At 36.5% G+C, this 16,516-nt stretch overlaps 1 protein-coding gene across 1 annotated transcript in view; it reads left to right on the top strand.

Annotated features, from left to right (window-relative positions):
* Positions 1–16,516, top strand: part of Ppp1r42 (protein phosphatase 1 regulatory subunit 42) — a 53,511-nt gene that overhangs the window by 4,192 nt on the left and 32,803 nt on the right. Inside the window, exons 2-5 of the mRNA XM_042666538.1 lie at positions 5,799–6,010; positions 12,404–12,570; positions 13,706–13,841; positions 15,211–15,327. Coding sequence (XP_042522472.1) covers positions 5,882–6,010; positions 12,404–12,570; positions 13,706–13,841; positions 15,211–15,327 — 549 coding nt within the window. The 5' untranslated portion in view covers positions 5,799–5,881. The remainder of the gene's footprint in view (positions 1–5,798; positions 6,011–12,403; positions 12,571–13,705; positions 13,842–15,210; positions 15,328–16,516) is intronic.

Genomic DNA, 16,516 nt, shown 5'->3' with positions numbered 1-16,516 from the left:
CAGTATTACTGAATATAAAATAAAATATCCAACTAGCCATTTTTATATAGAAACTACAAATGTAAAATATGAGTTCTAAAAGTATGACATTTATATCATTAGCAAAAACATAATAATCCCCAAAATTACAACAAAATTTATGCATGGCCTTAATTTAGAATAGAATTATAAAGCGAATGAAAGTCATTAATGAAGCATATTCCAAATGGAGAGATAAACTATAGTCATGGAAAAGAAAACTCAGCAATAGAGAAAGTGCTTCACAAATCGTTCATAAATTCCATGCAATTCCTAACAAAATCCTGAGAAAAAATTTTCATAGACCATGACAAATTATGTTAAAATTGAATAAAATAGTTAAGGACCAAGAATAACCAAAGTAATCTGAACTGATTTAGACAGTATCAAACTGAGGATATAGGCATACATGAAACAAAATAACATTCTCTTTTTTTTTTTTTTTTTTTGGTCATGGGGCTTGAACTCTTGGCTTGGGCGCTGTCCCTCAGCTCTTCAAGCTCAAGGCTAGTGCTCTACCACTTGAGCTACAGAGCCACATCTGATTTTCTGAATGGTTTATTGGAGATAAGAGTCTCACGGACTTTCTTACCTGGACTGGCGATCCACGATCCTCAGATCTCAGCCTCCTGAATAGCTAGGATTACAGGTGTGAGCCACAATCCTCAGATCTCAGCCTCCCAAATAGCTAGGATTACAGGTGTGAGCCACCAGCTCCCAGCTGATTCTTCATAAGGAAAAAAAAAGATTGAGTTTTTATTCTCATTTTTTACACATTAATCAGTTCAAATCTAAATGTATAAAGCAAAACTTTTAAAAGGAAATATAAGTAACTTGTAAAATTAGGGTAAGGAAGGAGTTATTAAGTAAAGCACAAAAAAATGAACAAAAAACAAATTCTTACTATATTTGATTACATCTTTAAAAAAAAAGCTGCTTAGATGCCATTGTTAAAAACAAGTGTGGGAATAAAAAGACAGGCCAGGATTGGGGAAAAGATATTTGCCATACTTACAGTGAGGGATGGAGGGGGGGAAGATTATTATTATTGGAAAAAAATGTGTTACTAAAAAACAAAACAAACAAAAACAACAGTTACCAGAAAGTGGAACTCCATATGGCCAATAAGCAGGAACATACTCTCCGCAGTAAGTAGAGAATGGCAAATTACGACATGCAATATTATTTAAGCATGGCAAAAAGTTAAAACTGCAAAGTTTTAACCTTTTTTTTTAAACTTTTTTATCAGATAATGTAAAAAAAAATCCTATGAAGAACACTCTGGCAAAATATAGTATGGTTGGAAGTATGCAACCCAGAAGGAGCTACTCCTAATTTCAGCTTTAAAGTAGCTTTTGCCCATGTACTAAAGGTGACCTGTACACAAATCATAAAAGCAGCATTGTAAAAGCAAAAGCCAAACAATATAAACACCCAAAGATCATGCATTAGGAAAAATAAATTTCTTACAATAAAATGTCTTGAAAGCTGGGCTCTGGTGGCTCACGCCTGTAATCCTAGCTACTCAAGAGGCTGAGAGCTGAAGATCAGAGTTCAAAGCCAGCTTGGGCAGGAAAGTCCATGAGACTTTTTTTTTTTTTTGGGTCCGGTCATGGGGCCTGAACTCTGGGCCTGGGCACTGTCCCTCAGGTCGTCAGCTCAAGGATAGCGCTCTACCACTTAAGCCACAGCGCCACTTCCGGCTTTTTTCTTTTTGCTTATGTGGTGCTGAGGAATTGAACCCAGGGCCTCAGGCATGCAAGGCAAGTGCTTTAACCACTGAGCCACCTTCTCAGCCCCTTTTTTAAGTCTTAAAAAGTAATTTTTTTCTTGTGAAAATACTGTACAGAGGGGTTACAATTACATGGGCAAGATAATGAGTACATTTCTTATCAAGCATTGTAGCCCTCCTCCTTTGTTTCCCCTTCCCATCCCTTCCCATCCTCCCCCCGGCCCCCCCACCCAATCCTTCCCCCACCCCACCCCCCACCAAAGTTGTAAAGTTCGCTTTCGACATAACGACTTGTACATCTCATTGTTGCAATGGGTCCACCTGTATCCCTATTTAAATGATTTGTTTTTCCCTTCCCCTCCACAAATTATACTGACATCAAATACAGTGAAAGCAGGGGTTATACTGTGGGGGAAGGACACACAAAGCAACAAAGAAATAATCTTATAAATGTGTTAGTAACAATCGCATGAAAGAAAAAAAAAACATTTGAAAACATATCTTAGGGTTCATTTCCCTAACATCACCTTATCTGACCTTTTCTGCTTGACTCAGACATATACTAGATATTGCAAATAAGGGAAACCATGGGACCTATGTTTCTTTGGGCCTGGCTTACTTCACTTAATATAATTTTTTCCAAGCCTTTCCATTTCCTAACAAATGGGGCAATGTCATTCTTTCTGATGGAGGCATAGAATTCCATTGTGTATATATATATATTTTCTTGATCCATTCATCTACTGAGGGGCATCTGGGTTGGTTCCATATCTTAGCTATGGTAAATAATGCTGCAATAAACATAGTTGTGCTGGTAGCTTTAGTGTGGTCTTGTTTGTAAACATTTGGGTAAATGCCCAAAAGTGGGATTGCTGGGTCATAGGCGAGCTCTATGTGGAGTCTTTTGAGGAACCTCCATACTGCTTTCCAAAGTGGTTGAACAAGTTTACACTCCCACCAACAATGCAGTAAGGTTCCCTTCTGTCCACATCCCCTCCAGCATCTGTTGTTATTAGAGTTCTTGATTTTAGCCATTCTAACGGGTGAGGTGTTATCTCAATGTTGTTTTGATATGCATTTCTTTTATGGCTAGGGAGGGTGAGCATTTCTTCATGTGTCTATTGGCCATCCTTCTTCCTTCTTCAGAGAAGTTTCTCTTTAAGTCTTTAGCCCACTTGTTTATTGGGCAGTTGTTTCTTTGAAGATTTGTTGTTGGGGTATTTAATTTTTTGAGTTCCAGGTATATTTTAGATATGAGACCCTTGTCCATTGTGTGGCTAGTGAAGATCTTCTCCCAACCATGAGACTCTTCTCCAATTACTCACCAAAAAATTCAAAATAGATCTGTGGCTCAAATGATAGAGCACTAGCCTTGAGAAAAAAAGCTCAGGGATAGTGCCCTGGTTCAAGCTAAAGGACTAACACAGATGCACAAAAAATGTCAAATATTCTAGGGCAACACACATCAACACAGATAACTGGGGATGAAACCCAAATGATCTGCCACTGAGCTTCAAGCTTTTAATGGGTTTACATTTTACACTTACCTGCGGTTCTATGGTGTCATGTAATATTTATACTTAGTGTTTTAAGAGCAGAGTTAAAAGTTTTTCTTTTCACTAGAAATTTTGTAAATGCACCTGAACGATAAACTTCAAATTTTGTTTAAAAATCATATGTAAATTTCAAAAATTATGACTATATTTTATTTTGAAGAATATATATTTTGCATTCTGAAGAACTTAGCAATACATTCTGCAACTTCACATTTTTATTGTGGTAATTTATTATAGGCTGAGTAATAACATGTCTCTGTGTAAGAAAACATATTTATCATTTTTTTTAACTGAACTTATTTTCTCTCATAAGCACTGATTTTCCCAAGACACTATATAACTTGGTTGGCAAGATTCCAGATATATTTGAATACTAATTCATAATTTCACACTACTTTTGGTTACATTTTTCATTTTAAAAAAATGAGGTACATGGGCTGGGAAGGTGGCTCAGTGGTAGAGCGTTTGCCTTGCGTGCATAAGGCCCTGGGTTCGATTCCTCAGCACCACATAAGCAGAAAAAAAACCGGAAGTGATGTTGTGGCTCAAGTGGTAGAGTGCTAGCCTTGAGGTGAAGAGCTGAGGGACAGTGCTCAGGCCCAGAGTTCTGGTCCTATGACCGGAACCAAAAAAAAAAAAAATGAGGTACAAACTGGCATTGGTCAGTGACACCTGTAATCCAGACTACTCAGGAAGCTGAGATTTGAGGATTGCAGTTCAATGCCAGCCAAGTAGGAAAGTCCATGAGATTCTTATCTCCAATTAACTACCAAAAACTGGAAGTGAATCTGTGGCTTAAAGTGGTAGAGCACTATCCTTGAGCACAAAAGCTAAGAGACATTGCCTAGGCCCAGAATTCAATCCCCCCCACCCCCACAAACAACAACAAAGGGATACAATTAGGGAAAACAGCATATTACATAAATAACTGTATTGTCTGGGTAATGGTGATAGAGAGAGGGGAAGGGTTGCCACCAACTATAGGCAACACATAGTTAAGTGACAAGAAATAATAATGTATTGGAGAACCTACTCCTATTTAATAATCCCAGTATACTGGAGGGGAAACAGTAAAGATGGATATATTTGTGAACAAAACAGTAACAGATTGATTATGATGTTGGTGAAGATAATGATAGCAAACATTATTGACTATGTACAGGTATCGTGGAAGAACATTTGTACTGGTTATCTCATGAATCTCCACACTGTCCTTTCGAAGTGAACATCATTATCCTTATTTGTTTGAGACAGGTTCTCAAACATATACACTTGTATGGCCGCAAACTCCTGAACTCAAGAAATCTCTTACTTCACCCTCAGAGTATCTGGGATTACAGGTAACACCTATGGGCCCAATTCCAATGGGTCCCTTATTTTGTCTTATTTATCTGATTATTCCACAGGGAAAGGATCCAGCCCAGGACTTCACACATGCTAGGTAAATGCTGTTCAACTGAGTCACACTACTAGCCCTCTGCTATTTACTAAATACTGAGGTAACCTACTCAAGATTATCTAATCAGTAAGCAGTGAAGCCAACATTTAAACCAAGAATTGGGAAGCACAGCATTTATGTTGTTTTTTCTGGATAGTACCATAATATGAAATTCATAAGCCAGCTCCATTTTCAAGTGTTTTGTGTTGTTTGCAATGTATAACTTAAGGTTTTCATATCATGCATTCTTATTTATGAGTTTTATGATATAAATATATTTATTGTGATTACTATGGAAAAGACAGACAAGAAGACCTAGTCCCATTCTTAGCCAACACTAGCTTGAGAAGCTAGACCTCATTCTCTGGGATGTAGCTTCTTCACCTATAAACTGAATATTGGACACTATTTCTTCAGGTCCTTTTTATTCCAAGAGAAAAAAATAAAAATAGAGCTGGAGATGTAGGTCAGTGATAGGGTACTTGCCTAGTGAAGTCCTAGAATCAATTCGCAGCACCACAAAGAAAAAGAAAAGCTCCAAACAACAACTTGGTATTATTCAGTGAGAGGACAAGATTTAAAAGTAAAATCAAAAGCTGGGCTTGGTGGTACACATCTGTAGTTCCAGCACTTGCTAGGCTAGGGCAGGAGGATTGTGAGTTTGAGAGCAGATTGAGGAAAAGAAGGGGAAAGAAGAGGGGAAAGGAAAAAGGAAAGAAAAGAAAAAAAGAAGAGTGAAAAAAAGAGAGGAGAAAGAGAGAAAGAGAGAGAGAGAGAGAAAAGAGAAAAGAAAAGAAATAATCTGAGGACTGAGGCTTGAAGCCAACCCAGGCAATGAAGTCTATGAGACTCTTTTCACCAAGAAAGAAAGAAAAAAATGGGCTTTGGAATATAACTCAGAGCATCCTAGCATGTAAGAGGCTATGGGTTTGATCCTCAACATACAAAAAAGAAATGTGTGGATTAGCTTATTACATAATTTTGTATAAGAAAATAAGAATAAGTCAAATTGCTATATGATATCATAATATTCCCTTTCTCATTTATTTTTTAGAAAGCTGGAAATAAACTACCTAATTTGCTTCTGAACATGGTATCAAAAAAACTACTGCTGAGAATTTGATTTATAGAGACAGTATGGTTCGACTGACCTTGGAGTTGATTGCCAGAAACAGCAATCTGAAGCCTCGAAAGGATGAAACTATTGCACAATGCCTGAAGAAAATAACTCATATAAATTTTTCAGAAAGAAATATAGATGCAATTGTAAGAACTCTGAAATTATTTCCTATTTGTGTATGCTTAACAATGTACAGTTTGAATTTGATTTCAGAGCATACTGAATATAGCAACTATTTTGATTATAGTCATTGACTATAGTTTTTATTTCCTTCTTGCAATGTTAAACTTATTAAAATTAAGTATTACATTTATAGCAATGTCTTTGAAGATGAGCTGATCTTCTGGATAGTAGTAGCTGATGCCTATAATCTTAGCTATTCAGGAGGCTGAAATCTGAGGATCATGGTTTATAGTCAGCTTGACATCAAAGTCTAGGAAGACTCTAATTAACTACCAAAAAGCTGGAAGTGAAGCTGTGGCTCAAGTGATAGAGCACTAGCCTTGAGCACAAAAGCTCAGGGACAGTTCTCAGGTCCTGAGTTCAAGCCCCCCAGTACTGGCAAAAAATGATCTGGTCTGATTATCTTTAAGTAGGTTTAGATGATAATAATAATTCTTTATTCTTGAACTTCCTGTAATATGCTGGTGACAGAATCTTTCAGCTTTGGGATGTTTGAAAACATTTAATCTTAGATTTGTTTTTGAAAGATTATTTTGGCTTAGTAGGAATTCTAGTTTGCTTTTTAAATTTTTACTTTATTATTATAGAGGTGATATACAGAGGGATTACATTTACATGAGTTAGGTAACAAGTACATTACCTTTCATACAGTGTCATCTGTTTCCCTCATTCTCTCCCATTCCCTTCCTCCCATCTCCACCCACAACTTGTATAGTTCACTTTTATCCATGTCCAGTGCATTCCACTGCTGCACTTTTTCACCCTTTTTCCTCAAGTTCTGTGCCCTCCTCCCTATCCTCCCACAGATATGCATGTGAATACAGTGTATATTATGTAAAGAATACAGAATCATCAGAAAAAGAAAAAAACAAAAACTTTTGTTTCCATATCTTGGAGTTTATTTCAGTTTATATATGTTAATTTCTATAAATATGAAGAGGTACTTAGGCATTGCACCTTTGTGACTCTCTCCTAAGACTATTATCTTTTGGTCTCACTGTATGTGAGTGTCTAGAATCCTGTGAAATTTGTCATATCTCAGTACATTTTAGATCTAACTTCCACATATCAAAGAGAACATTTGCCATTTGTTTCTCTGATCTTGGCTTACCTCACTTAACATGATTTGTTCTACTTCCATCCATTTCCCTGCAAATGATACTATTTCATTCTAATGGCTTTGTAAAATTCCATTGTGTGTGTGTGTGTGTGTGTGTGTGTGTGTGTGTGTGTGTGTGCGCGCGCGCGCGCACCACATTTTTTGGATCCACTTATCTATTGTGGGGCATCTGCACTGTTTCCATATTTTGGCTATTTGTAAGTAAAGTGGCAATGAACATGGATGTGCTGGTGTCCTTATCATACCCTGGTTCATGATGTTCAGGGTAGATGTCTTGGGGTGGTATGGCTGGGTCTTAGATATGTCTATGTTTAGTTTTTTGAGGAACCTCCAGACTGCTTTCAAAAGGGGTTGTAGTAGGTTACATTCCCCACCAGCAGTGGGAATATTCCTGCCAGCATTTGTTGTTCAAATTAAAAATGTTGGCCAATATAACTGGGATGAGATGAAATCTCAGAGCTTTTTAATGTGTATTTCCTTTATGGCCAGGGATGACGAGCATTTCCTCATGTTTCTATGTCATTCTTACCTCTTTTTCTGAGAAGTCTCTCCTTAGCTCCATTGCCCATTTAGTGATTGGATTAGTAAGTTTGAGAGGGGTTAGTTTCTTGAGTTCTTTGTATAAATTGGATATTTGTCTGATGTATTGCTGATAGATATCTTTTCCCAATTGTTTGGCTGTCTTTCTAGTTTAGTAACTATGTCCTTAGCTGTGCAGAATATTTTTAATTTTGATGTAGTCCCATTAGTCAAGTCTTTCTCATATCTGTTGGGCCCATTGGACTCTATTCAAGAAATTCCTGCCTATATAAGTTCTAATGTTTCTCCTACTCTGTCTTGCAGTAGTTTCAGAGTTTCAGGTCTGACATTCAGGTCTTTGACCTACTTTGAATTGATATTAGTGCATGGTGCCAGATGCACATGGCTTCCCAGTTTTCCCAACACCAATTGTTGAAGAGGCAATGTTTTTCCCACTTTATGTCATTGGCTCCTTTGTCAAATATCAGCTGTAAGTATGTATTTTATTTCTGGGTCTTCTAATTTGTTTCATTGATCTTCAGGTCTATTTTTATGCTAATACCAAGCTGTTTTTGTTACTATATCTCTGTAGTAGAGTTTGAGGCCTGGTATTGTGATAACATCTTCATTACTTTTTTTTTTTTGCCTAGAACTGCTTCTAGGTCTTTTGTTGTTCCATATGCATTTTTGGATTGTTTTCTCTGTATCAGTAAAGAACGTCATTGGGATTTTAATAGGATTTGCACTGAATTTGTATGTCATTTTTGGCAGTGTATCCATATTCACAATATTGATTTTACCTATCCATGAACATGGAAGGTCTTTCCATTTCCTGGTGTCCTCTTTGATTTCTTTCTTCAGATTTTTCTAGTTTTTACTATAAAGATCTTTCACATCTTTGGTTAGGTTAATTCCTAACCAAAGGTTAGGTTTGAGGTTATTGCAAATGGAATTGTTTTCATGATTTCCCTTTCTGCTTGTACATTGTTGGCATACAGAAAGGCTACTGATTTCTGTGTTCATTTTGTACTTTGGCAAACTGATCAGCTCTCAGATTGTGAGGGTGGAGTTTTTCTGGCCTTTTAGGTATAAAATCATGTTCTCTGCCATAGGGATAGTTTAATTTCTTCTTTCCCTATGTGAATCCCTTTTATGTCCCTTTCTTCCTTATTGCTCTGGCTAAGAATTCCAGAACTATATGGAAGAAGAGTGGAGAGAATAGGCCTTGCCTTATTTCTGATTTTAGGGGAAATGGTTTTAGTTTTTCCACATTTAGCATGATGTTTGCTGTTGGTCTGTCTAGATAGCCTTTATTGTTTTAAGGAATGTTCTTTCTATTCCTAGTTTCTCCAAAGCTTTTTAACATGAATGGATATTGTATTTTGTCCAAGGCCTTTTCTGAATCTTTTGAGATGATCATGTGGTTCTTGTCCTTGGCTCTGTTGACATGGTAAATTACATCTATTGATTTGTATATATTAAACCAACCTTGCATCTGCAGGATGAAGCCTACTTTGTCATAATGCATTGCTTTTTAAATTTGTTTCTGGATTCTGTTGGCTAATGAAGAGCTTTGCATCTATGTTCATCAGAGAAATTGGTCTGTAGTTCTCTTTTATTTGTTGGATCCTGACCTGATTTGGGGATAAGTGTGATATTGACTTCATAGAATGAGTCTTGGATTTCTCCCTCTGTTTCTATTTCACAGAAAAGCTAAAGGAGTATTGGTATTAGTTCATTTTAAAAAGTCTTTCAGAATTCAGCAATTAATCCATCCGGGCCTGGGCTTTTCCTTGTTGGAAGACTTCTGGTTACTTCCTCTATCTTGTGGCAAGTTAATTGATTGTTTAGCTGGTTTATAACTTCTTGGTTCAGTTTAGGCGGTTTGTATGTTTCTAAAAATTTGTCTACTTCTGCTAGCTTTTGTGAGTATGTGTTTTGAAAGTAGTCCTTTATAGACATTTAAATTTCTTGGCTGTTTGTTGTAATGTTTCCTGTGGCATCTCTGATCTTACTGATTTGAATCATATCTCTTATCGTTAACCTCACTAGTGGTCTGTAAATTTTATTAATTTTTTCAAAACAAAACCCTGTTTTTTGTTTCATTGGTTTTCTAGTTTAAAAAAATTTTGTCTTTTACTATTTTACTGTTTTCTGAGTGTTAAGATAATTCTTGGTTTTAATTTGGGAAACTTTAAAGCATACACTCTTTTGGGTAATTTGTAGTATCTATTGTCTTCGATACATTTTTATCCTTACAGATGAAAGAGAATTTCTTTGCAGTATAAAAGCTTCATGAGAGGAAGGATCATGTCTATTTTTGTTTATATTATGCTAAATCTAATGCAATAGTTGATTCAAGTGCTTAATACATCTATGTAATTTTTATTTGTTTACTTTTGGCAGTATTGGGGTTTTAAATTCAGTATCTTGCACTTTCTAGGCTGGTGTTCTATCAATTAAGCCATACCACAACCCTTAAATGCATAATGAATGAATGAACGAATGAATGAAACAGAAAAGTCTCAGGCAAAGTTAAGAGACATTTTGCAGTCAGGCACCCATGTACCCATGCCTATAATCTTAGCTACTCATGAGGCTGACAACTGAGGATCACAGTTCAAAGCCATCCTGGGCAGGAAAGTCTTATTAGCTCTAATTCTTATCTCTAATTAGCCACCAAAAGCCAGAAATGAAGAGATGATTCAAGTGATAGAGTGCTAGCCTTGAGTAAAAATGCTAAGGGATCGTGTCCAGGTCCTGAGTGCAGGCCCAGTATAAGAAAAAGAAAAAAAAAACATTTTGGACAGTGTGATAACTCCTAGTATTGGAAAAATAAAAAGCAATACAAAGGATGTCTTGGAGAAACATTATAGCATTATAAAAAGTTTCTGTTTCTGGGGGGCTGGGGTACAGTGCTTGCCTTGCATGCATGAGGCCCTGGGTTCGATTCCTCAGCACCACATAAGCAAAAAGAAAAAAGCCGGAAGTGGTGCTGTGGCTCAAGTGGTAGAGCGCTAGCCTTGAGCTGAAGAGCTGAGGGACAGTGCCCAGGCCCAGAGTTCAGGCCCCACGACCCGACCCAAAAAAAAAAAAAAAAAAGTTTCTGTTTCTGGCAGGTACCTGCGTACTACTGTGGCTCACGACTGAAATCCTAGCTACTCAGGAGGCTGACATTTGAGGATCGAAGTTCAAAGCCAGCAGGAGACTCTTACCTCCAATTAACCACTCAAAAACTGGAAGTGGCACTGTGCCTCAGGTGGTAGAGTGCTAGCCCTGAGCACAGAGAGGCTTAGGGACAGTGCCCAGACAGTCCCACAATCAACCAAAAAAAAAAAAAAAGAAGTTTCTGATGATCCTTCTACATTCAACTTACTAGCCTCATGTTTCCTTTTTGTTGCTCAGGGCTCTGTACCTTTTCATACAATACATAGACTGCTTTTTCTGAAGTGCCCCCATTTAAAGTTCTTTTGTCCTAGCTCATGCCTAGAATATTAGATACTCAGGAGGCTCAAAGGTTAAAGCTAGCTCTGGCAGAAAAGTCTTTAAAACTCTATCTCTTAAGTAATCTGCAAAAAGACTGAACTGCCAAGTGCCTGTGGCTCACGTCTGTAATCCTAGCTACTCAGGAGGCTGAGATCTGAGGATCGAGGTTCAAAGCCAGCCCGGGCAGGAACATCTGTGAGACTCTTATCTCCAATAAATCACCAGAAAACCAGAAGTGGTGCTGTAGCTCAAGTGGTAGAGGGCTCACTTTGCGCTGAAGAGCTGAGGGACAGCACCCAGGCCCAGAGTTCAGGCCCCATGACCACCAACAATAACAACAAAAAGGCCAAACTGGAGACACCAGCTGTGAGGCCAAGTTCAAGCCTCAGTACCAACACACAAAAAGTAAAAGACCTAGAGAATGGCTCAAGTGGTAGGGTATTTGCAAGTAAATTAATGGCAATGAGTTCAATCCCCAGTATTCCCCACCCCATAAAAAAAGAAAGAAAAAAACAGCTTTAAAAAAAAAAACCTTTAATTTCTTATGTCCAAAGCAGTGTCCATTATACATATATTATATAGTAATATATGTTTATGTATATATAAACATATATATATATATATGTCAACCCTACCATGCAGAGATAACCATTTTTAATTTTTAGGTGATGTCCTTCAGTCTTTTTTCTAGGCATGCATTGATATAAGTTTACAATATTGGGTCCTACTTTTTTCACCTAATTATGTATCTTGAAATATATGAGATAGTGCTAAAGAAACAAAAGGATATTTAGTGGTTTTGTGGTATTCACTTCATAGCATTATTCATAGTTTTTTATTAATCCACTATTCTTGAATATCAGATGATTTCTAATTTACAGTATTTAAAACTATAATTTACTTCCAGACCTACAGAAAGATTAAGCCCTGCTTCAAAAGTGAGAACAATAATTTTCTCAATGACTCAGCCTTCAGAGGAACCTACTTGTTTCCAAGGGAAGTTGTTAGCAATGGGAAAATCTTAAATACAATTTGACTGGTATAGTTATAGTATGCTATAGCCTTGAAGTTATTCAATAATCATTGTTATCTTATTTGGATGTACTTAGAACAGTGAACTATCATTTTATATTAATCTCAGGAAAATTTGTTGCATGCTCAAGTGAAAATTTTTTTTTAAAATCCTAAGTTTTCAGAAAAACTTAAACATGATTGGTTTTTTTCTTTTCAGGATGACCTCTCTCATTGCAAAAATCTTAGTGTTTTATATTTATATGATAACCATATTAGTCAAATCACTAACCTGAATTATGCCACCAATCTAACCCACCTGTACCTACAAAACAACTGTATTTCATGTATAGAGAACCTCACATCATTAAAGAAACTGGAAAAACTGTAAGTGCCTTTAACATACTGTTAGCTGCTCATCATTATCCCTGTACATATTTTATGTAGGTAACTATTCCCAATCTACATTTAGTTGCAAAAGTACATTGAAAATACATTTGAATACGTTTCTCACATGTTGTTTGTGGAACAGGTCAATATTTTTATTTTTATATTATTAATATGAAATAAAGGGCTGGGAAGGTGGCTCTGTGGTAGAGCGCTTGCCTTGCGTGCTCGAGGCCCTGGGTTCGATTCCTCAGCACCACATAAGAAAAAAGCCGGAAGTGGCGCTGTGGCTCAAGTGGTAGAGCGCTAACCTTGAGCTGAAGAGCTGAGGGACAGCGCTCAGGCCCAGAGTTCAGGCCCCACAACCAGACCCAAAAAAATAAAATAAAATAAAAATATGAAATAAACAATTTAGGTTTTAGTAAGTGACATCTTTTTGGGGAGGGTTGCTATAAATTGTATTATGGGTTTTTATGTACACCTAAAACATCCTAATGTAGACTTATTTGCCATGGAACCCATATAAATTCTGTACCTTTCAGCATAACTCAGAAGGTCAAGTTTGTTTCAACTGGGCAACTGGGCATGTAATCCTAGTACTCAGGAGGTAGAGGAAGTATTGGGAGTTTGAGGCCAGCCTGGGACTCTTAAAAATTGTTTAGAATTGATAATCTAGATGTAGATTTGACTGTATGGTGTCATTTACTGCCTATAGTAATTCTAGTTAATGAAGACAAGAAGGCTGAAGTTTCTCAGATTAGGATGAATACTGTGTTTCTCAAAAAGTCAGTGGCCTTAGAATGGGAACACAAAGGTGAGGTGAGGAATGCTTATTTAAATGCAAGTTGCTGGTTTTCCACCTAGATCCCAACCTAAATCCCAGCTGATTTTCCTATACCCTAATCTAAGAGAAGCCCTCATAGATAGTTGAGTACAGATAACTTCAATTAAAAACATTTTAAAGTGTGTTTTTTTAGATTAAGTCTAAGAATACAATTCATCATTTAAACCAACTTTTCACAGATTCAACATAAATGCCAGATCTTTGCCCAGCTCCATTTGTTATTACACTTTTATCATGCTGAAAGACCATGGCATTCTCAGAAAGTCTATTTAGAACTACTATGTTTTGCAGGTATCTGGGAAGCAATTACATTGCTGTCATAGAAGGTTTGGAAGGAATAGAACTCAGAGAGCTTCATGTTGAGAGTCAGCGGCTTCCCCTTGGAGAAAAGCTTTTGTTTGATCCGAGAACTCTTCAATCTCTGGCAGTAAGCCAAATTTAAATGCTTGACAAGAATTATAGTGAGCAGTAAATGATGATGGAGCAGGACACTGCACACATTCTGCTTGTTTGAGAGGTCATTCAAGACTCTGAGGACTGATTTGGTTTTTTGTGTTTTCTTTTTCTTGAACAACATCTCAGAGTACATCTCAGAGTATGATAGTCACTTAATAGTAACTGGATTCAAAGGAGGATGTAAAAAGATTATTTGTAAACTAAGCTTCTAGTGCAGATGCTAATTAATTCATAATTTGGGTCTTGCTGATGATCATGGACTAAATTTAAAAACTTGATGAAAAATCCTAAAGAAAAGGGACTACACAATTATTTGGCAACTTTTTGTTTTGTTTTCATTTTGAACAAAACTCATAGCCTCTCAATCTCATGAGCCCCATTCACTGTCCCACCTCTTCCAAGGGCTGGTGCTTTACCACTTTGCCACACCTGAAGTCTAGCCTTTTTTCTTGTTAAATGAGAATTCGAATTTTGAGAATTTTTCTGCTTCCCCTGTAGCTAGGTTTACAGGTATGAATCACTGTCACCCAGTTTGGGTTTTGTTTATGAGGCAGGATCTCATCATATTACCTTGGCTGTCCTCAAACTCATTACCCTCCTGGTTGAGGAAGGGCAGGGAAGGAAGCAGGAAGGAAGGGACAGGAAGAGGGAGGAGAAGTGGAAGGGAAAAAACAAGAAAGGAAGAAACGGTACCAGGGGCCTAGAAGTTTGGTTCAAGTGGTGGAAAATGTGCCTATCAAGTATGGGATCCTGAGATCAAGCCCAAGTATTACTAATAAATGTCAAAATATGTTTTTACAGCTGCCTATATGGATGCCTTGGTGTATGTGTATGGTACCCACATTCCTGGGCTTCCAATTTAAGACAACTTTGATTTAGTATTCTTATATTATTTATCCTGTGTCCTCATTAAAATTATTACTTCAAGTGACTTCAGAATACGTGGATTGTAAAGTACAAACTAGAGAGGTAATGACAAAAATAAAACCCAGATAATGTTGATCATGTTTCCTCTAGAAAAACAAAGAGAGAAAAGCATTTTTACCTATGATAGTAGAAGTTTTAGTGACATTTAGCACAAAAAGATAATTTGCTATAATAAACATTTTTCTATACTGTGCTACAAGAAAAAGGAGAAAGTAATATATAGTATAGTTCTAAAAGTTCAATTTGAAAAACTACAGAGCATTGAAACAAAATCTCCGTATCTTTTAATTGTCTTGCTTTAAGAGCAAAACAAGCAGAAATGATCATTCTTAAACTTTTTAAGAATTAGGAATTCTGGTTCCTACATATAATGTCTAAACTGTTTATTAGTGGTAGTTTATTTTTTCTTGCAGAAATCTCTCTCTATATTGAATATCAGCAACAACAATATTGATGACATAAGAGACTTACAAATCCTGGAGAATCTTAATCACCTCATAGCCGTTGACAACCAACTTCTACATATGAAGGTAGTATAAATAAAATTAATTTTTAAATATTCGCATGAATTATGATTTGAGAACGTGCTTTGAAATATCTATAATTTAAACAACTTTTTAGAAATTTCTGGATTTGTTATGAAACTATCTTATGATTCTCTACTTCTTAATGTATGTTTATATATGTTTAATATGTTTACATGTAATTCATCATAGTCTTGCTTCTTTCACCAATAGAATAAAATTTCTCTGAGAAACGATATGCTTTTCCCTTCCACATTATTTGTCCATCAACTCTTTCCTTCTAGAGATTAGGTTTTTTCCCTCTCAACTCTGATATCCCCAATGAATGAATTTCTAAAAACTAGAATTCCACCTCAAGTCTCTCCTGGCTGCTTCTATGTAAAACCTGGGTGTTAAATTATCTGTATTCATATACTGTCATATTGTCCCATATTCATTCAACTAATTTTTTTTCAAATATGGACCAGCCACCTACATATTTGTCACAAACTGTCTCAAAGAAGAAGGAAATACTTGTTTCAGATCTCAAAAACCTACTGTGAACAAGAAATAAGATTAAAATATGATTCCATTTTTGTAAGTTTGGTAGCTCTAACATAGAGCCTAGAGCTAGGAAATGCCCACTGGAAACAATTACCCATATACTGAGCTGTTGCTATAACTTTAACGTTTATGGTCTGGCAATGGGGTGAGGTGTGATAGTCTTCTGACATATAATTGAGATGAAATCTTGCAAACTTTGATGCCCAGGCTATTCTTGAACTACAACCCTTCAATCTCTACCTCTCAAGCCAGGCTTGAGCCACTACACCTGTCTTCAAAAATATTTTTCTTATTGGGCATTTTGTATTCGTTATCATATTTTTTTAGTTTTTCTATGATGTTACCATATTTGTAACATAATATGATTTTCCAAGTAGAGTCTTAAACCAAATATACAGAACATACACTCCTATTCAAACTAGAGTTATAGGGATTTGATCTGAGTAGAGAAGGCCTGGGTTGAATATAGTGGCCCACATTCATCTACATGGGAAATAGGAATGAGGTGATCAACCAAAGACACTTGCCTTTTCTTAAGAAAGAATGGCAGAAAATTCTAATTTCAAATTGGCATCCATCTTAAGTGATGGTTAAGTATTTTCCCAAATGTTTTTTCTAAGCAATGGCTGGTGAATATATATATATATATATA

Source organism: Dipodomys spectabilis, unplaced genomic scaffold, assembly GCF_019054845.1.
Source record: "Dipodomys spectabilis isolate Male_0828 unplaced genomic scaffold, ASM1905484v1 ptg000015l, whole genome shotgun sequence".
Taxonomy (NCBI): Eukaryota; Metazoa; Chordata; class Mammalia; order Rodentia; family Heteromyidae; genus Dipodomys; species Dipodomys spectabilis.
Note: the sequence above shows the minus strand (reverse complement) of the source record. Positions and strands in the feature narration are given on the sequence as shown.